The sequence below is a fragment of the Carcharodon carcharias genome, chromosome 15, assembly GCF_017639515.1.
Source record: "Carcharodon carcharias isolate sCarCar2 chromosome 15, sCarCar2.pri, whole genome shotgun sequence".
In the NCBI taxonomy this organism is placed as follows: domain Eukaryota; kingdom Metazoa; phylum Chordata; class Chondrichthyes; order Lamniformes; family Lamnidae; genus Carcharodon; species Carcharodon carcharias.
This window is the reverse complement of record NC_054481.1, coordinates 27,574,526-27,596,315: the sequence shown is the minus strand read 5'-3', so window position 1 is coordinate 27,596,315 and position 21,790 is coordinate 27,574,526. Positions and strand designations below refer to the sequence as shown.

The window sequence follows — 21,790 nt, the reverse complement described above, 5'->3', positions numbered from 1 at the left end:
ATAACAACACCCGGCAGAGAAAGAGGTTGTACCTGCCCTTGGTGTGTTTAATGGTACAGAGTAGAGGAAGCTTTATCCTGTATCTAACCCATGCTGCTCCTGCCCTTGGTGTGTTTGATGGGACAGAGTAGAGGGAGCTTTATCCTGTATCTAACCCATGCTGCTTTTGCCTTTGGTGTGTTTGATGGGACAGGGTAGAGGGAGCTTTACACTGTATTTAACCAGTGCTACTCCTGCCCTTAGTGTGTTTAATGGTACAGGGTAGAGGGAACTTTACTCTGTATCAAACCTGTACAAAATCTCATTCAAATAAGGTTATGCTGAATTTTTCTATATTTTGTATTTCTGTTGAATCAAAAAAACACATTCAGGTGACATGATGGAGTGAACTGGTTTGGAAGGGTAGCTGAGTCAGTCAGTGTGCCATAGAGTAAATAACACATCAAAGGTTACTACACAAGATAAGAGCTTATGGTATAGGGGATAATGTATTTGCATGGATAAAGGATTGGTTAGCTAACAGGAAGCAGAGAGTAGGGATAAATGGGTCTTGTTTGGCTTAGCAAGCTATAACTAATGGAATGACACTGGGATCAGTGCTAGGGCCTCAACTATTTACAATCTATATCAATGACTTGGATGAGGGGACTGAATGTATGGTAGCTAAACTTGCCGATGGCACCAAGATGGGTAGGAAAGTAAGTTGTCAAGAGGAGGTATAGAGTCTACAAAGAGATATAAATAGATTGTGAATGGGCCAAAATTTGGCAGATGGAGTATAATATGGGAAAATGTGAACTTGTCCACTTTGGCAGGTAGAATAGAAAAGGAGCATGTTATTTAAACGGAGCGAGATTGCAGAACTCAATAGTACAGAGGGATCTGGGTATCCTGGTGTGTGAATCAGAAAAGTTAGTTTGCAGGTACAGCAAGTGATTAGATTGGCAAATGGAATGTTGGCATTTATTACAAGGGGAATGGAATATAAAAACAAAATTTTGGAAAAGCCTAGCAAGTCTGACAGCATCTGTGGAGAGAGAAACAGAGTTAACGTTTCGAGTCTGTATGACTCTTCTTCAGAGCTGCTGGGCTTTTCCAGCATTTTCTGTTTTTATTTCAGATTTCCATCATCCGCAGTATTCTGCTTTTATGAAAACAGGGAAGTTTTACTGCAGCTGTGCAGGGCCTTGGTGAGACCACATCTAGAATACTATGTACAGTTTTGGTCTCCTTACTTGAAAAAGGATATAATTGTGTTAGAAGCAGTTCAGAGAAGGTTCACTCGATTCATTCCTGGGGTGAAGGGCTTATCTTATGAAGAAAAATTGAACAGTTGGACCTATATCCATTGGAGTTTAGAAGAATGAGAGGTAATATTGAAACATACAGGATCCTGAGGGGACTTGATAGTGTGGATACCAGGAAGACGTTTCCTCTTGTGGGGGAGTCTAGAACTAGGGGACACAGTTTAAAATTAAGAGGTCTTTTTTTAAAGACGGAGATGAGGAGAAATTTTTTCTCCGAGGGTTGTTAGTTTGTGGAATTCTCTTCCCCGAAAAGCAGTGGCGGCTGAGTCATTGAATTTATTCAAGGCTGAGTGAGACAGATTTTTGATAGACAAGGGACTCGAGGGCTATGGGAGACAGATAGACATGTGAAGTTGAGACCACAACCAGATCGGTCCTAATCTTATTGAATGGTGGAGCAGGCACCAGCAGAGTAGTCTATTCCTGCTCCTAAGCCCGATGTTTCTATAGCTGTTGGGAGTGGGGCTGGAACATTCACAAAATTCCCACAGCTCAATCCATGTGATTTTCACAGATGTCACTCTGTCCCTCTGACAGGACCAATAATCCCTCAGAGCTGGTGAATCAGTTCTGTCAATCTAATCTGTGACTGTACGAATCTCACCCGTTAAAATACAAACCATTGAAGGGGAAGGTGATATTTAACTGGAGATTTCTGTGATTCCATTAGCAAGCCAGAGAGGAAAGTGGTGAAGAAACCGGTTCAGCAGTCAGAGCCCTGACCTGGCGTCCAAGCAGTGGGAAAGCAGTCATCCCTCCAGGTGTGTGTTCAAAAGCAGAGCAGACAACCCCTCTGATACATAATGATTCAAAGCCCTGGCTGGGGAGAAAAGATATTGGTGACTTTTTTCTGCACATGGGGGCCAGACTCTGTCGTCTCTCCATGTGGTGAGGGTCATTTCATGGTCATTTTGGATAAAGAAGACCACTCCACCCATTGAAGCTAATGAGTATAAAAGGGATCCAACTCCCACTAAGTCCAGTGGTTTAGGGTAAAATTGCCCCTATTGTTTCTTACACCCCGATCCTTGCACCCTGACTCCTACCCCCCGGCTCCTGTGTCAACTCCTGCTCTCTGACCTCCCCACTCCCTGACTCCCTCTCCAACTCCCTAACCTCTGCTCTTGACCCCCATACCCTCTCCTGCTCCTTGGCTCCTGCTCCCTGACTTCCTCATCTGCTCTCTGACCACCTCGTCTGTTCCCTGACCTTTCCTCTTTGAACCCCATACATGCTCCTGCTCATCGAATCCTGGTCCCTGACCCTACTCTCTGACACCCCCCTGCTCCTTGACTCCTGTTCCCTGACCCCCTCATCTGCTCCCTGACCCTTCCTCTTTGACCCCCAGGCACTCTCCTGCTCATTGAATCCTGGTCCTTGACCCTTCCTCTCTGATCCCATACCCTCTCCTGCTCCTTGAACATAACGTTCATGTTCCTCCACAGAGATGTCACTTGATTTCCCCCCTCATTCCTCAAGCTCCTGATCGCTCTGCCAATGATGCTGGATTTATTATTTTTGGCTGAACTTTATGCTTTTATTTTAAATTTTGGAATAATCTTTGTCATCTGACTTATTCAAGTCCGTGACAGATTAAGAACATCTGACATTCCTGGGAAACCACACGTTAATATTTGTAAAATGGTTGTTTCAGCTCATTCTGAAAAGAAGTGGATTCACACCTCTGTGGAAAATCACACGAAGCAGAATAAAACAGCGAAGGTTTCAAAGTCGATGTTTTACACAGAGGATGGGAATAAAGTCGGTGAGTGCAACCTGAGTGTAGCCGTACTTGTGTAATGCAGAACAGATCTGATTACAACCCTCGAAGCAACCATGTCTCAGTGCTAGCACTCATTCCTCTGAATCAGAAGGTCTTAAGTCTCATTTCAGATTCCTGATGTGGTAGCAGTGTCAAGTGTTATGAGCAGGAGGAGGATTAATTTAAATAGCACTAATTTCTCCTCTTACCACCTGTCTGTAAACAGAAAGGTGTTTTTGATTATTTTTCCCTCTTTATAAGTGGTGGCGTATTTCCCAATCCCCTTGGTTTTGGTGCGACCCAATTTTCTATTAATAACCCCACAGCAAATTCCAAGTAGGGTGAACTCAAAGGGTTAGTTTATTGTCCACATTCAAACCGTGAAAGGAGGGTCGCAACACCACCTCCACACTAAGACAGTAAAGAGAGGGATAGAGAAAAGGTTTTACTATATAGAGACCACAGAGAAGCTAAATATTGGTTCACTTGAATTCCAGAGTCCAGAATCAAAGTCCAGTGAGGAATTCCTTCATGGAGATTGGTGAGCTGAAAACCAATGCTAGAAATTCACTTTTTCAGGGTGTTGACTTCACACAATGACATAGGCATGCAGAGATGAATCAGTCTTGTAGGTGATGGTGCAGAATTTCCAGCAGAAACAGTGTGGATGGGGTCCAGGTATTCCACCTGGGCACAGCTCCTTGTCTATGAGGCTGCTAGTTATACAGTAAACAGCAGACTGAGTTATGCATTTCAGCAAGGCAGTAGTACTTGTTCCAAACCAGAGGCCCATCTCACATGACTCCCACCTTTCCACCATCTTTGCCAAAGGATGAGTATCCATCGTCTGGATTCCAAAGACTGTTAAATGTCTCAGCAATTTGGAATTGAAAAGAAGGTTGTAGGGCCTTTGTCTTAGCGGACAATCCATCTCCTTCTGGCCAGCTTGGGTTATTAGATGCAGATGACTTTTGTATAGCTCTCTTTGAAGTTGGAATGTATAGTTACTGTTAGTGGCTCCTCAAAAATAACAAGGTGCAAGTTTAACAGGTAGCAGACATATGTTCTGCCATTTTAAAGGTCTTTGTTCAGTTTTAAAATTTTAAAAATATCAATAAGCATATCTATAGATATTTTATAAAAGTATGCAATGTGAGGTCTTAGTCCCTCACACAAGGTTGATCATTAGTCTGTATGTAATGCTGCCTATCGCCTGAGACAGTGCAGGTAATGAGAGGGTCAAGGAATAATCATAGAATCATGCTGCATAGAAAAAGCCTGTGCTGGCTCTTTGAAAGAGCTATCCAATTAGCCCCACTCCCCCTCCTCTTTCCCCAAAGCTCTGCACATTTCTCCTTTAAAATGTTCTGTAAATCTGCATCTTAAGGGCTGTGCAGGTGTATTTTGTGATTGATTAATGCTGATGATAAATCTTCAGCTTGGACTCTAAGCTGTGAGTACTGAGAGTTGCTTTTGTCTCTGTTGGGAAGGTGCTGTTTATCAGAAATACCCCAAGATGAAGAGTATGAGGAAGACCATTCCCTTTGTATATCTGCCAAAAGAAGAGGAGATTTGTTCGACCTCACTGGTACAGTGTGTCTGTCCCATTGTGTTGGAATTTTACTGTTCGGGTTTTCTGATAGGTGCAGTTTTTTTTCATCTGACCATTTTTAAAAATGAATTCTTGGGGTGTGGGTGTCACTGGCAAGGCTGGTATTGCCCATCCCCTGGTTACCTTGGAGAAGAAGGTGGATGGCCCCCTTCTTAAACTACAGGTTTAATGCAGCTGAGAGGCATGCTAGTTCATTTCAAAGGGCAGTTTAAGAGTTGGTGCCACATTTAGGACAGGACCAGGTAAGGACAGCAGGTTTTCTTCCCTAAAGAACATATAGTGAACCAGTTGGGTTTTTATAGCAATCTGTTGGTTTTCACTGAGACCAGCTCTTTAATTCCAGATTTGATTTTTTAACCAAATTCATATTCTCAAGCTGTCGTTCACAAATGTGAGCAAACTCACAAAGTAGTTCATTTGTTTTCAGAATGTATCTTTTTACTTTTTTAAACTCCTACATTGCCCCACCCCCTCCACACACACACACACAGACACACATATGCACACACACATGCACACATATACACACAACACACATATACACACAACACACACACCACATCTCAGCTGTAACCTCAACGCCCCTAACACTGTAGCAAGGTGAGGTCTAATCACGATGGACCTTTCTGAGAATGGTTACCTGTCTTAGTACAGAGTTACAGACAGAATCTGTGCCCAAAACAAACAGGATTGAGTCTGTCCACAGTCACTTCCCATGCAGCAGGCAGACGAAAGCTCTACCCACCCATTCATCCAGGCTAGGATGTCAGATTTTGAGGCCTAACCTGATAGACAGAAGTTAATAATTTCAAAATGTGTTTTCTTTACCCCGATATCTGTCCAGTAACTTCCTGCTCAGTCAGTAGTCCCCATGTATGGACATTGGATGGGAACAGGATTGAGCTTCCTCTTATGTTCAAATAGCCGGTTAACATTCTCATGCCCAAAATTGAAAGGACTGGCACTATCTATGGAACTGTATCCTAGTGATAAGTTAGAAATGTATGAGAGAAGGTCATTCACTGTCTAAAGCCCTGTGTACACAAACTCTTCTTTGTGGTACCTGATTACATTTTGACCAACACCCCAGTGCTTCTTGTGCCCCGTTCCTTCCTGTGATACATTGTCCCAGTCATTGATTTGAAGAAAACCTGCCTAAGAGCAGCTGTAGTGTTCCCCGACTTCAGGCAAGGGAATGGAGGAGGAAGGGGTAAGATTTGATCATTAATTCTCTCTGTTATGCCCCACTGATAGAACTCTTGTTCTGTTTCTGTAAAGTGGTTACAGAAATTTGGTATTAAGAAGCTGAGATTGGATCTGCATAAGCTCATCTCTGGCCTGGACTGTGTGCATAAGAAGCAACTGGTGAGGACTTTACACAAAAGAGTCTCTGCGAAGTATTGTGCAGCCTTCCCCAGAGTGGAGATCAATGTAAGTTCCAGCTGGAAAGCAGAGTCCCACATTGTTCCCCTCAGTAAATTGTTCATCATGTGAATCATTGCTATCTTACTTCCTGCTGTCATGTGCAGTTCAGTGAGAGCATCTATGATCTGAGAGGAAAGTAACTACAGCCACAGCTTGTAGTTATATATAGCTGTCAGCCATGACTCAGTGGGTGGCATTTTTGCCTCTGACTCAGGAGGTCGTGGGTTCAAGTCCCACTCAAGACTTGAGTACATAATCCTGGCTGATGTTCCCAGTCCAATATGGGAGCACTGCATTGGGGGAGGTGACATCTTTCCTCCCGCAGCATTATTCAAAGAGTAGGATTCCTTGCAGCGTCCTGAAGCCAGTATTTATCCCTCAACCAAAACTTAAGACAGATTATCTTGTCATTATTGCACTGCTGTTCAGGAGAGCTTGCTATGTGTGGATTGGCTGCCACATTTCCCACATTACAACAGTGACTACACTTCACTGGTTATAAAGAGCTTTGGGACATTCCAAGGATGCAAAAGGCAGCACTGCAATGGTAGAATTGCTCATCAGCCCTTGCAGTTAAAATGTCATATAGTCAGCTGGACAAGGGACTGGAGGATGGTCGATGCCTTGACGAGGGGAGGGAAGGCGTAAGTTGCACTGGAGGAGGTGTCCTGCGTGTTGCGCTGGAGGAAGTGCCCTGCACGTTGCGCTGGAGGAAGTGCCCTGCACGTTGTGCTGGAGGAGGTGCCCTGCATATTGCGCTGGAGGAGGTGCCCTGCATGTTGCGCTGGAGGAGGTGCCCTGCGTGTTCCGCTGGAGGAAGTGTCCTGGTGTTGCGCTGGAGGAAGTGCCCTGCACGTTGCGCTGGAGGAAGAGCCCTGCACGTTGCACTGGAGGAGGTGCCCTGCGTGTTGTGCTGGAGGAGGTATCCTGTGTGTTGCAGAAGTGGAATTGTCCTGTGTGTTGCGCTGGAGGAGGTGTCCTGCATGTTGCACTGGAGGAGGTGTCCTGGTGTTGCGCTGGAGGAGGTGCCCTGTGTGCTGAGCTGGAGGAGGTGTCCTGCATGCTGAGCTGGAGGAGGTGCCCTGCGTGTTGCACTGGAGGAGGGGTCCTGCATGTTGCGCTGGAGGAGGTGCCCTGGTGTTGCGCTGGAGGAGGTGCCCTGCGTGTTGCGCTGGAGGAGGTGCCCTGGTGTTGCACAGGAGGAGGTGTCCTGCACGTTGCGCAGGAGGAGGTGTCCTGCACGTTGCGCTGGAGAAGGTGCCCTGCATGCTGCACTGGAGGAGGTGTCCTGCAAGTTGCGCTGGAGGAGTTGCCCTGCGTGTTGCACTGGAGGAGGTGCCCTGCACTTTGCGCTGGAGGAGGTGCCCTGCGTGCTGAGCTGGAGGAGGTGCCTTGCGTTCTGAGCTGGAGGAGGTGCCCTGCGTGCTGAGCTGGAGGAGGTGCACTGCGTGCTGCGCTGGAGGAGGTGTCCTGCACGTTGCGCTGGAGGAGGTGCCCTGCGTGTTGCGCTGGAGGAGGTGCCCTGCGTGCTGAGCTGGAGGAGGTGCCCTGCATGTTGCACTGGAGGAGGTGCCCTGCATGATGTGCTGGAGGAGGTGCCCTGCGTGCTGAGCTGGAGGAGGTGCCCTGCGTGTTGCGCTGGAGGAGGTGCCCTGCGTGATGCGCTGGAGGAGGTGCCCTGCGTGCTGCACTGGAGGAGGTATCCTGCGTGTTGCGCTGGAGGAGGTGTCCTGCATGTTGAGCTGGAGTAGGTGCCCTGTGTGTTGCGCTGGAGGAGGTGCCCTGCGTGTTGCGCTGGAGGAGGTATCCTGTGTGTTGCGCTGGAGGAGGTGCCCTGCGTGTTGCACTGGAGGAGGTGCCCTGCATATTGCGCTGGAGGAGGTGCCCTGCATATTGCGCTGGAGGAGGTGCCCTGCACGTTGCGCTGGAGGAGGTGCCCTGCATGTTCCGCTGGAGGAGGTGTCCTGGTGTTGCGCTGGAGGAAGTGCCCTGCACGTTGCGCTGGAGGAAGAGCCCTGCACGTTGCACTGGAGGAGGTGCCCTGCGTGTTGTGCTGGAGGAGGTATCCTGTGTGTTGCAGAAGTGGAATTGTCCTGTGTGTTGCGCTGGAGGAGGTGTCCTGCATGTTGCGCTGGAGGAGGTGCCCTGTGTGTTGCACTGGAGGAGGTGTCCTGCATGTTGCACTGGAGGAGGTGCCCTGGTGTTGCGCTGGAGGAGGTGCCCTGCATGTTGCGCTGGAGGAGGTGCCCTGGTGTTGTGCAGGAGGAGGTGTCCTGCACATTGCGCAGGAGTAGGTGTCCTGCACGTTGCGCTGGAGAAGGTGCCCTGCATGCTGCACTGGAGGAGGTGTCCTGCAAGTTGCGCTGGAGGAGTTGCCCTGCGTGTTGCACTGGAGGAGGTGCCCTGCACGTTGCGCTGGAGGAGGTGCCCTGCGTGCTGAGCTGGAGGAGGTGCCTTGCGTTCTGAGCTGGAGGAGGTGCCCTGCATGCTGAGCTGGAGGAGGTGCACTGCGTGCTGCGCTGGAGGAGGTGTCCTGCACGTTGCGCTGGAGGAGGTGCCCTGCGTGTTGCGCTGGAGGAGGTGCCCTGCGTGCTGAGCTGGAGGAGGTGCCCTGCATGTTGCACTGGAGGAGGTGTCCTGTGTGTTGCGCTGGAGGAGGTGTCCTGCACATTGCGCTGGAGGAAGTGCCCTGCGTGCTGAGCTGGAGGAGGTGCCCTGTGTGCTGAGCTGGAGGAGGTGCCCTGCGTGCTGCGCTGGAGGAGATGCCCTGCGTGCTGCGCTGGAGGAGATGCCCTGCGTGCTGCGCTGGAGGAGGTGCCCTGCATGTTGCACTGGAGGAGGTGCCCTGCATGATGTGCTGGAGGAGGTGCCCTGCGTGCTGAGCTGGAGGAGGTGCCCTGCGTGTTGCGCTGGAGGAGGTGTCCTGTGTGTTGCGCTGGAGGAGGTGTCCTGCGTGTTGCACTGGAGGAGGTGTCCTGCGTGTTGCACTGGAGGAGGTGTCCTGCACGTTGCGCTGGAGGAGGTGTCCTGCGTGTTGCACTGGAGGAGGTGTCCTGCACGTTGCGCAGGAGGAGGTGCTCTGCGTGCTGAGCTGGAGGAGGTGCCCTGCGTTCTGAGCTGGAGGAGGTGCCCTGCATGCTGAGCTGGAGGAGGTGCCCTGCGTGCTGCGCTGGAGGAGGTGTCCTGCACGTTGTGCTGGAGGAGATGTCCTGCATGTTGCGCAGGAGGAGGTATCCTGTGTGTTGCGCTGGAGGAGGTGTCCTGCATGTTGCGCAGGAGGAAGTGTCCTGCACGTTGCGCTGGAGGAGGTGCCCTGCATGCTGCACTGGAGGAGGTGTACTGCACGTTGCACTGGAGGATGTGCCCTGCGTGTTGCACTGGAGGAGGTGCTCTGCATGTTGCGCTGGAGGAGGTGCCCTGCGTGCTGAGCTGGAGGAGGTGCCCTGTATGTTGCGCTGGATGAGGTGTCCTGCACGTTGCGCTGGAAGAGGTGCCCTGCGAGCTGCACTGGAGGAGGTGCCCTGCGTGTTGCACTGGAGGAGGTGCCCTGCGTGCTGAGCTGGAGGAGGTGCCCTGTATGTTGCGCTGGATGAGGTGTCCTGCACGTTGCGCTGGAAGAGGTGCCCTGCGAGCTGCACTGGAGGAGGTGCCCTGCGTGTTGCACTGGAGGAGGTGCCCTGCGTGCTGAGCTGGAGGAGGTGCCCTGCGTGCTGCGCTGGAGGAGATGCCCTGCACTTTGCGCTGGAGGAGGTGCCCTGCATGTTGCACTGGAGGAGGTGCCCTGCATGTTGCACTGGAGGAGGTGCCCTGCATGATGCGCTGGAGGAGGTGCCCTCCCTGCTGAGCTGGAGGAGGTGCCCTGCGTGTTGCGCTGGAGGAGGTGCCCTGCATGATGTGCTGGAGGAGGTGCCCTGCATGCTGCACTGGAGGAGGTGCCCTGCGTGTTGCGCTGGAGGAGGTGTCCTGCATGTTGCACTGGAGGAGGTGCCCTGCGTGTTGCGCTGGAGGAGGTGCCCTGCGTGTTGCGCTGGAGGAGGTGCCCTGCATGATGCGCTGGAGGAGGTGCCCTGCGTGTTGCACTGGAGGAGGTGCCCTGCGTGTTGCGCTGGAGGAGGTGTCCTGCGTCCTGCGCTGGAGGAGGTGTCCTGTGTGTTGTGCTGGAGGAGGTGCCCTGCGTGTTGCGCTGGATGAGGTGTCCTGCGTGTTGCGCTGGATGAGGTGTCCTGCGTGATGCGCTGGAGGAGGTGCCCTGCGTGTTGCACTGGAGGAGGTGCCCTGCGTGTTGTGCTGGATGAGGTGTCCTGCGTGTTGCACTGGAGGAGGTATCCTGCGTGTTGCGCTGGAGGAGGTGTCCTGCGTGTTGCGCTGGAGTAGGTGCCCTGAGTGTTGCACTGGAGGAGGTGCCCTGCACGTTGTGCTGGAGGAGGTGCCCTGCGTGCTGAGCTGGAGGAGGTGCCTTGCGTTCTGAGCTGGAGGAGGTTCCCTGCGTGCTGAGCTGGAGGAGGTGCCCTGCGTGCTGCGCTGGAGGAGGTGTCCTGCACGTTGTGCTGGAGGAGGTGCCCTGCGTGTTGCACTGGAGGAGGTGCCCTGCGTGCTGAGCTGGAGGAGGTGTCCTGTGTGTTGCGCTGGAGGAGGTGTCCTGCACGTTGCGCTGGAAGAGGTGCCTTGTGTGCTGCACTGGAGGACGTGCCCTGCGTGTTGCACTGGAGGAGATGCCCTGCGTGCTGAGCTGGAGGAGGTGCCCTGTGTGCTGCGCTGGAGGAGGTGCCCTGCATGCTGCGCTGGAGGAGGTGCCCTGCATGTTGCACTGGAGGAGGTGCCCTGCATGATGCGCTGGAGGAGGTGCCCTGCGTGCTGCGCTGGAGGAGGTGCCCTGCGTGTTGCACTGGAGGAGGTGCCCTGTGTGTTGCGCTGGAGGAGGTACCCTGCGTGTTGTGCTGGAGGAGGTGCCCTGTGTGTTGCGCTGGAGGTGTCCTGCGTGTTGCGCTGGAGGAGGTGTCCTGTGTGTTGTGCTGGAGGAGGTGTCCTGCACGTTGCGCTGGAGGAGGTGTCCTGCGTGATGCGCTGGAGGAGGTGTCCTGCATGTTGCGCTGGAGGAGGTGCCCTGCGTGTTGCGCTGGAGGAGGTGCCCTGTGTGTTGCGCTGGAGGTGTCCTGTGTGTTGTGCTGGAGGAGGTGTCCTACATGTTGCGCTGGAGGAAGTGCCCTGCGTGATGCGCTGGAGGAGGTGCCCTGCGTGTTGTGCTGGAGGAGGTGCCCTGTGTGTTGCGCTGGAGGAGGTGCCCTGCGTGATGCGCTGTACTAGATGCCGTGCATGTTGCGCTGGAGGAAGTGTCCCGGTGTTGCGCTGGAGGTAGTGTCCTACATATTGCACTAGAAGACAAATGGAAGAATAATAACTGATCTCCACTGCCCAAGATTAGAGGTTCCAGATGTTTACAATATTTGGAAATTCCTGAAGTAGTTTCTGTCTTTGAAATTCTCAAACCCACGCCAGTGATGTTTTGCCTCAGCTCTGGGTGGAGAAGGTTGCAGGTTAAAACTTTGTGCCGGGACTTTGTCCTGACATTTCAGTGCAGCATCAAGGTGGGTGCAGCATTGTCCCCAAGATAAAGCAAAAAATTGCGGAAGCTGGAAATCCAAAACAAAAAATAAAAATACCTGGAAAAACTCAGCAGGTCTGGCAACTTTGGGTGAGATGTTAAAGTGATGACTCCCTCCCTCTCCCCAGCGCCCACCCCCACCCCACAACATGCCTGTTCAGCTGGATGGTAAAGATCCCACACAATGGACATAACAGTAGTGGGCCATTCAGCCTACTGACTTAGGTTTGTCATAACAACAGGAGAGTTGGGTTATGAGAAGTTTTGAATATAGGAATAGGAGGAGGCCATTCAGCCTCTTGAGCTTGTCGCACCATTTGATTAGCTCATGACTAATCTGTACCTTAACTCCATCTGCTCACCATGGCTCTATAACCTTTACTATATCCATGAAGAAGAGCAGAGGTTCTCCCAGTGTCCTGGGCAATCATATCTCCCTTAGCCAACACATTTCTCTCATTGCTGTGGATGGGCTGACTTCCCAAGAGGACAATCACAGTAGAGAAGTAACGGGAAGCATGAGAAACCTCCAGATATTTTAATGTGATCGGGGAGGAAAGATTGATTCAGATTTGATAAAAGCAAAAAACTGCAGATGCTGGAAGTCCGAAACAAAAACAAAAAGACCTGGAAAAACTCAGCAGGTCTAACAGCATCTGCGGAGAAGAACACAGTTAACGTTTTGAGTCCGTATAACTCTTCACCAGAACTAAGGAAAAATAGAAAAGAGGTGAAATATAAGCTGGTTTAAAGGGGGGGTGGGACAGATAGAGCTGGAGAGAGGGCCAGTGATAGGTGGAGATTGCCAAAAGATGTCATAGATTCAGATTTGATGTTTGTTTGGCCAATGGCTGAGAAGGCACATTAGTCATTAGCAACATGGTTTCCATTTCCAGGGTGTGGTGAAGCACCTACAGTTACATCTCCATGAGCTGGAAGAATATATTGAACAAATGGAGCGAGTCTTGTGTCGATACCTGCAGCGATTGCAGTGGCTACTATCAGGTGGGGGACCTTATGTTCGGTTCAGTGCCTACACAGACTGTAACAGCAAGGCCACATGAATGTGACAACAACTTGCATTTATGTAGCACCTTTAACATAGAAAAGCACTTCGAGGTGCTTCACGAAGCATTAATCAGCCATAATTTGACGCAGAGCTAAAAAAGGATATATTAAGACGAGTGAAATCCACTTTCCCCGCCCCGGCTTGGTCAAAGATATTTAATGGAGAAGAGAGGTGGGAAGGGTAAGGGAATGAATTTCAGAGCTTTGGGCCAAGGCAGCCCAAGTTGTGGCCACCAATGGTGGGCAAAGGGGAAAGGGGATGTGCAAGGCGCCAAAATTAGAGGAACGTTGAGGTCTTGGAGGGTTGGAGGGCTGAAGGAGGTTACAGGAGGGGGGAGTGCTTTAAACACAGTTATAGGAACTTTAAATAGGAGGCCGATGTAGGTCAGCAACTGAAGGATTAGAATTGGATATGGGCAGCAACTGAAATTGTTTATGTGTTTACTGTGGAGATATATACAGTGACTGGGCTTTGGACAAGAGGAAGAGACCCATTTTTTGTCCCTGTTTAAATTTGCAGTCCTGTGATTTTGCTGCTGTGTGGTTGTCAGTGCCCTGCTGATGTTTCATCTCTAAATATCCTTGAGTAGGAAGCAGGCGCTTATTTGGAACAATCCTGGAGAAGAGAGTCTGCATTTTGCTGGACACCTCGGGCTCGACTGACCCTTATTTGCCAGCACTGAAAAAGGAGCTCACTTCCTTGATCTGGGAACAACTGAGGAAGAATAGCCACAGGTAATCTGGAGAGGAAAAGCACTCTCAGTGGGATCTGTATGATTGGTATCCCTATCACCCAACAGCATCCTTTCAGCCCTGTAGAAAACATCAGGCTGATTCCTCTTCTTGGTGAAGAATCACATGTATGAGAGATTTGGTTCCAGCCGATGATTCACAAGTACAGATACTTCCATTGTGGGTCCTTTTCAACTTCCTTAATATTTCTTCTTTTTTTGGCCATTTTCCTGCAGAAAGGATTTTGGGGTTGAGGGAGGAATAAGTTATTTTTAAGAGTCAGGTTTTTAAACTGGTGAATTCACACAGGTTGACCAAGAAAGGCCACAGGAATTTAGAGAATGAGTTTTTTATTCGTTCATGGGATGTGGGCATTGCTGGCCAGGCCAGCATTTAAAGCCCATCCCTAATTGCCCTTGAGAACTGAGTAGCTTGCTAGGCCATTTCAGAGGACATTTAAGAGTCAACCACATTGCTGTGAGTCTAGAGTCACATGTAGACCAGACCAGGTAAGACGACAGATTTCCTTCCCTAAAGGTGATTAATGAACCAGCTGGGTATTTAGAAGAACATTGGTTTCATGGTCATCATTAGACTTTTAATTCCAGATTTTTTTTATATTGAATTCAAATTTCACCATCTGCCGTGGTGGGATTCAAACCCGGGTCTCCAGAGCATTACCCTGGGTCTCTGGAATACTAGTCCAGTGACAATACCAGTATTCTACCACCTCCCCCAACTTTGATAGGCTTACCTATGGCAATTGGGAACATTAGTATGGGTATTCATAGAATCTTACAGCACAGTGGGAGGCCATTTGGCCCATTTTGCCTCTGCCAGCTCTTTGATGGACCTATCCACTTTGCCCCACTCCCCTTCCCTTTCTGCATAGCCCTGCAAATTTTCCTCTTTCAAGTATTTATATAATTCCCTTTTGAAAGTTACTATTGAATTTGCTTCCACCGCCCTTTGAGGCAGAGCATTCCAGATGACAGCAGCTCACTGTGTAATTTTTCTCCATTTCCATTAACCATTTCTGCTCTAATGAGAACAACTCCTGCTTCCCCAGTCTTTCCACATAACTGAACTTCCTTATCCCTGGTACCATTCGAATAAATCTCCTCTGAACACTCTTCAAGGCCCTGACATCCTTCCAAAAATGTGGTGCCCACAATTGAACACATGCTGATGATTTATAAAGGGTTAGCATAACTTTCTTTCTTTTGCACTCAGTGCTTCTATTTATAAAACCGAGGATGCCACATGTTTTTTTTTAAACAGCCTTCCTGCCACCAGTTACATTACACAGGACAAAACAGCTCTAGGCTGGAATGAACACAGAAAATGCTGGAACTACTGGCAGCATCTGTGGAGAGAGAAACAGAGTTTTAACATTTTAGGTTACTGGTCTTTCATCAGAATTCACTGATGTTTTTGTTCCAGCTTTAACTTGCTGTGTTTTGCTGAGCATGTTGACACTTGGCGGGATTGCCTGGTGGAAGCTACAGATGAAACATGTCACGAAGCTGTTCAGTGGGCCTCAGGAGCCATTGCCCATGGAAATACTTGCACCCTGGAGGCCTTACAGGTCAGCTTTACTTTTACTGTAATTGTTTTTTAAGTTTCTGTCACAAATCCTGGACATTTGTTGAGACTGCTGATATAATTTGTGAAGTGTAAAAATTAGGCTCAACTATTTCCTGATTCTATTTGCTTTTGAGCAGGGCAGACTTTGAGGTGACCTGATAGGGGTCTGTCAAATAATGAAACAGCTGGATGGTGTTTTGATAGATTATTCCAGTTTAATAGATTGGGGAGGACCGGGGGACATCAGGGTAGGAATGAACTGGAGATTGAGCGGTTCCTCTGTTCCCAGAGAGGAGTGAGCCTCTGGACTGTGTTACCAGCTGGTATGCTGGGTGCTGACACTCTACCACCTTCAAGAGGGATCTGGACTGGCTTCTGACTGGGTCCGAGATCGCATCATATGAGGGGGTTGGAATGGAGTTTGAGAGGATATTTTTCCTATGTTGTGTCTGTAGTTTTTTTTTGCCTTATATGGTGACCTGGATGGGGTCAGGTGGGGGAGATAAAATGTTGAGTCACGATGCTCTGCCAGCCTTGATGGAGCATCATTTTCCTATTCTTATATCTTTGTAACTGGGACATTTGTGATATATTGACACTTGTATTGGCAGCATTGTAGAATGGGATCCCAATATGGAGTCAATGACTTTGAGGGCCTTTGATATTCTGAGCTATCAGCAAGTCTTACCCAACATATTGGGTTGGCAGTGGAGTCAGATTATCACTTGGAACTGACATAGAGATGCCATTATCTCAATCCCAATGTATTCCTCCTGCATAACCTGGCTGGCATGATTGAAGTGACAATATAAAAGCTGCCTGATTGATGCTTGGAACCTGGTTGAGCCAGGAACTGCCCTTCCCTTTGTTGTTTGGTTTTGTCCTTGCTTAACCAGTATGCAACAACAGCTACTTGCATTTACATAGCACCTTTAAAGTAGTTAAACATCTCAAGGTGCTTCACAGGCACATAAGGAGATATTAGAACAGTGACCCAAAGCTTGGTCAGAGGTGTCTTTTAAGAATAATCTTATCAGCGGGGAGAGAGGTGGACAGGTTTCAGAGAGAGAATTCCAGGGCTTAGGGCCTTGGCAGCTGGAGGCAGGGCCACCAATACCGGAGTGATAAAAATCATGGATGTTCAAGATGCCAGAATTAGAGGAGGACAGGCATGGATGCACTGAGAGGGTTGGAGTGGTGGAGGAGATACAGAGGCACAATGCCATGGAAGGATTTGAAAACTGGCATGAGAATTTTAAAAGCAAGTTGTTGGCAGACCAGGAGTCAATGTAATAAATAGCTCAGCAAGCACAGGGGTGATAAGTGAGAGGGATTTGGTGTGAGTTAAGATATGGGCAGCAGAGTTTTGGATGAGCTCAAGTTTATGGAGGGTGGGAGGCCAGCCAGGACAGCATTGGGATGGTTGAGTCTGGCTATAAAGCAAAAGCGTAGATAAGGATTTCAACAACAATCAGCTAACTGTTGTCATCCTCCACATCATTGTATTGGAGGCCTGATGTTTCAACAGCCTCCTCAGTCTGGCAGTAGGTGCACTCTTTCTGATAGCAAGTTCTGTTTTTATCATTAATTATGAGCAGGTATTTCAAAGTCACAAAAGATTTCTCAATAGAACTTATTATTCTGTTAACAGAAAGCCTTTCAGTTTTTGGATGTGCAGGGGATATACCTCCTGACTGATGGAAAGCCAGACACCAGCTGTAGTCTAATCTTGAAGGAAACTCAACAAATGAACCAGGGACGAGGTGTCAAAATTCACACCATTTCCTTCAACTGTATAGACAGGTGAGGCACAGAGCTCGCTGATCACCGTGTGTTTCCCTGAGACTTAACCTTAAGTTCTGCCTGGGGTGGGCTAGTGCTGCCTGAGCATTTAGTGTGTTCATGTGAGAAGACTCACTAAGTGCAATTTAAAATGGGGCTGGATTTAATTATAGAATGATACAACATAGATGGAGGCTATTTGGCCCATCACGTCTGTACCAACTCTTTAAAAGAGCTTTCTAGTTGTTCCCACTCTCCCTGTTCTTTCCCTATAGCCTGTAAATTGTTCTTTTTCAAGTATATATCCAGTTTTGAAAGTTGCTATTGAAACTGGCAGTGGAGGCTAATTTACCTGGGGTTAAAGATAAATGTCAAAAAAAGGTTCAAATGCAGATTTTGAGTTTGAAATTTTGAAAGAATCCATCTCACTAATTATCCCACTCTTTATCCTTTTGTTTTAGGTGGAAGAGCTTTTTCTCATCCCTTTGGGTTGTTTGTAAATCCCCCACCTGTCCAAACACCACATGTCCCCCACCTGTCTGATTTTCCATCCTCCCCCCTCACCTGTCTGATCCCCCCACATGTGTCATTGGAGCTATTGAGCTGCAGAAGCAAAAAGGTGCAGATTTTACACTTTCAGTTAGCAAATTACCTTTTTAAATCTCCACAAGGTTTAATTTTATATTTAGTTTAATGAACGCTTCTTAAAGAAACTTCAGTCATTAAACAATGGCTTTATACAGAAAACAATCATGTATTATATACCAGTAAAATTGACACTCAGATTTTAAACAACATCCTGGATTTATGCACAATAAGGACCACAATATGACTGGACCTTCTGAATTCCCAAAATGCAAAACCTTTTTAGAAATGTTAATTATGGAGCACAAATATCAACTTAAATCAATAAATAAAACATAAGGTGTAAAGGTTTACAAATGCTTAAGATGCTGGATTAGGAGCTGGTATTGCTTGGGTTAAAATGATAGAAGTAAAGTAATTTCTAAAATATATATAATAAAATCTAGATGAATACAATATAGTCTTTATTATATCCAATCGGGAATTCAGAAGAAACTTCTTCACCCAGAGAGTAGTGAGAATGTGGAAACCATTCTACATGGAGTGATTGAGGCAAATGGCACACATGCACTTAAGAGGAAGCTAGATAAATCCATGATTATCAGATGAATCTTTTTCTGCAGATCAGTGGGAAAATGGATGAAGATAACTGCCTTCCAATAGCACCCCACTTGTTCCTGCTTCTATATTAATCTTAAGAAACTTTTTGTGCCTTGACCAATTATTTTCTGGTTCCCTTGCTGACAGCACCGCAAATGAGTTCCTCAAAAAATTGGCAGCCCAGACCAGAGGCCGTTTTCACCATTGCCATGGAGATGTTGATGGGCAGCTGGCAGCACACAAAATGCTAGCAGGAGGATTTTCAGATGAAGACGTAGGTTACTGACATAATTTCTTTTAAATTATTTGATGTTATCTAATTTCCTCATTTATAAATTATTATTTATACATAGTGAGTATTGGCAGCAGTAATGTCAGCTAATGAGCTGGAGACAGTGCAGGACTTATAGCAAACAGAATCTATTCACTCGCCAAGCAGCGTCCACTCACTCGGCAAGCAGCATCTACTCACTCGGCCAACAGAGTCTAGTCACTCAGCAAGCAGCATCTACTCACTCGGCCAACAGAGTCTAGTCACTCAGCAAGCAGCATCTACTCACGCAGCCAACAGAGTCTACTCACTCAGCAAGCAGCATCTACTCACTCGGCCAACAGAGTCTAGTCACTCAGCAAGCAGCATCTACTCACTCGGCCAACAGAGTCTACTCACTCAGCAAGCAGCGTCTACTCACTTGGCCAACAGAGTCTACTCAATCAGCAAGCAGCGTCTACTCACTTGGCCAACAGGGTCTACTCAATCAGCAAGCAGAGTGTATTTGCTCGGCAAACAGTCATTACAAACTACAGCTTTCAGAGCTCCTGACTGAAACAACAGCAAAGCCTCCTGTTTAAAAGCAAGATTATTTCTCCAGTAAAAAGCTGTGAGTGGAGGATAGTTACATAATATAGCCGATGCGCATAAAATCAATCACAGTCACTTATAGCAGTGCGGTCCCCAGGCATGATTGGGTAATTCCCCTGTCAATCATCTCCATTCTGGCTGGGACATGTGTTGTCTCTGTGCGCAGCCTTATTAACAAACATTCACTGTAGCAATAATTTAGAAATGAATGCACATTTGCAGGATTACACAATGTACATCATTTGGTGTACCATTCACAGAAATGTGAAATAACTTGTCATCTGACTCAAGGTGAGCATCATCACTGGAAATCATGAGTGAATTTCTTGTTTGTAAAGTGCTACATTTTCTGGTTGCAGGATCCTAATCTTCCTGCATTTGAGGGAGACGATTTAAAGAGACTTTCTGGGGAAATCAATAAAGCTAGACAATTCCTAACACAAGCTAAATCCTTCAGGTTGGTGCCTCTGTGATTTCTCTTCCTTCCTGTTTATCCTTGATTTCGCAGAATTCAGTCCATCAGAGCAATGGGAATGAACTCAAGTACAATACTGATATCGATGGAACAAAAACAGAAAATGCTGGAAAAACTCAGCAGGTCTGACAGCATCTTTGGAGAGAGAAACAGAGTTAACGTTTCAAGTCCGTATGACCTTTCTTCGGAGCTACAGAGAAATGTGATGAAATTTATTCTGTTTAAGGGGCATGGAGCAGGTGAAGCTGGATAGAAGGCCAGCAATAGGTGGGGCAAAGAAGAGATTGACAAAGATGTCATGAACAAAAGGACAAAGGGAGTGTTAATGATAGTGGTAAAGGCAAACTATAGATGATATTGATAGGCCTGATTTATGTAGTCATAAAACTATTGACGGACCTGAACTGAATAATGTGCACAGTATAACAGAAGTAGCTGGTGTAATTGGCTGTTTTTCTCATTTTCAACAGACACTTACTTTTGGAAAAACAAATGAAACCAGATCAGACGGTCCCTGGAACTTAGAGCACAGCACTAGTTGGTGAGGACAAAGCAGAATGAATTGTAATCATTGTCTCCTGAATTCCATCATTAGAGGAAGTATTACTTTATCTAACCTATCAAATCTCTTTATCATGTTAAATACCTCGATTAGATCACCCCTCAACTTGTCTAAACTCAAGTGAATACAAGCCAGGTCCATGCAACCTGTCCATTATAATTTAATCATTTAAGCCCTGGATGGCAGGTATCATTTTGGTGATTCTGCACTGTCAATATGTCTTACATTCTCACTCAACTCTAGGTAGATCCTCTATTCTGACACTTCAGTGCAGTACTGAGGCAGCACTGCACTATCGATAATGTGATATTTCAGATGAGACATTAAACTGAAGCCCTGTCTGTCTGTTCAGGTGGACTGTACAAGAACCCCTGGCTCTATTCAGAGAAGAGCAGGGGAAATTATCCCAATCACCTGGCCAACATTGTCCCCTCAACCAAAACTAACTAGTCGGTTACTTAAAGTGGTAGGATCTTGCTGCATGAAAGGTTGTTGGCTACATAACAACAGTTACTGTGCATCAAATACAATTCCTTCTGAATGGAGGCTCACATCTAATGGGACCTGGTACTAACTTCACAAACGATGCTTCGAAACAAGGATATCTGTTAGATTTGCTCGACAAATTTCCAGGCACTTCTTCATGTGATTTCATGTTACATTTTAAAATGTTTTATTTCATACTGAATGTAATTTCTGTGAATTACATGAATAATTTACACTCTGATTTTGTAGATGTGTGTCCTTTAATTCCTTAATGATTTGTAATTTTTTGTACATTTTATGAAAGATTAAAATAAACAATGTGAATTTAGAATAAAAAAGCTTGTGCCTGTGTTTTTTTCAGCAACCACCTTGCATTCTTTTAGCATCCTTCGCATTCATTTAAATAACACACAATGCGAGGAGAAGAGAGGGCATTGAGCAGGGAGAGAGAGGGAGAAGGGTGGAAAAGCAGTTGGGAAGAAGCAAAAAGTTTGGCTAGAAAAGAGACTTTTTAATGCAGGCTGGAGCTGGTAGGTTGGAAGGATCTGTGGGGGGACAGTCAGTGGGCAGGGGTGTCATTATTGAAAGGAAGGAAGGTGAAAGAGCAGACGGAAGGTAGGGAAGTGGGGAAGGCGAACTGGGATGTACAATTAGTTTCAGTTGCTGCTAAAATTGTCAGCTCTGGTTTGATGTATTCTTGAAGTTTCATCGTATGATCTTCAACTGCCCTGCCTCATTGGTTGCTCTATGCACCTTGCCCCCATTAGTTGCTCAATGGACAAATCACACTGCCTTCCCATGTCCATTGGAAAACAAACTATTTGTTACCAGATTGACTGTCAGTCAAAGAATCATCCAAACAGCCTTTTGTTCTATTCTCTACAGGAATATTTTTATAACTTTTTTTTATTCTTTCACAGAATTTGGGGAGAGTTTTAATTGGTGTAGGGTGGAGGTGGGAGAGCTGGCTAAAAGGGCACTGAGGAATTAGAGCCTTGAAGTCATTAAGGTGTGGATTCTGGTTTCTGACACCAATGGGGGAAGAATGAGGAGCATAGCTGGAGGATGTGAAAATGAAAGAATGTTGCTATAGGTATGTAGGTGTTGGCAGGAGCTAAATATGGCAATGTTACAGTGAAGGTTTTCTCCCAACTATGTTGATTTTACGGTCACAGCACAAATACTGGTTCAATAAACAGACATAGTTACCAGTGAAGAGAAATCTGAGCCCTCTAGCTGTAAGTTGGTCAGCATCCGGAAGGCAGTGATTACCCTATAACCAAGATATAGAGCATGGGTTTCTTATTGAACATACCTCCAAATTAGAAGCAGGAGGAGGCCAC

At 47.3% G+C, this 21,790-nt stretch overlaps 1 protein-coding gene across 1 annotated transcript in view; it reads left to right on the top strand.

Annotated features, from left to right (window-relative positions):
• The window catches only part of vwa3a (von Willebrand factor A domain containing 3A), a 48,206-nt gene extending 27,459 nt beyond the window's left edge, over nt 1–20,747 (top strand). The window contains exons 19-29 of the mRNA XM_041206805.1: nt 1,978–2,068; nt 2,962–3,072; nt 4,560–4,657; nt 5,960–6,112; nt 12,605–12,713; nt 13,367–13,511; nt 14,952–15,096; nt 16,747–16,898; nt 18,210–18,336; nt 19,284–19,381; nt 19,870–20,747. Of these exons, the coding sequence (XP_041062739.1) occupies nt 1,978–2,068; nt 2,962–3,072; nt 4,560–4,657; nt 5,960–6,112; nt 12,605–12,713; nt 13,367–13,511; nt 14,952–15,096; nt 16,747–16,898; nt 18,210–18,336; nt 19,284–19,381; nt 19,870–19,924 (1,284 nt within the window). The 3' untranslated portion in view covers nt 19,925–20,747. The remainder of the gene's footprint in view (nt 1–1,977; nt 2,069–2,961; nt 3,073–4,559; nt 4,658–5,959; nt 6,113–12,604; nt 12,714–13,366; nt 13,512–14,951; nt 15,097–16,746; nt 16,899–18,209; nt 18,337–19,283; nt 19,382–19,869) is intronic.
• Nucleotides 20,748–21,790: the final 1,043 nt, after the last annotated feature.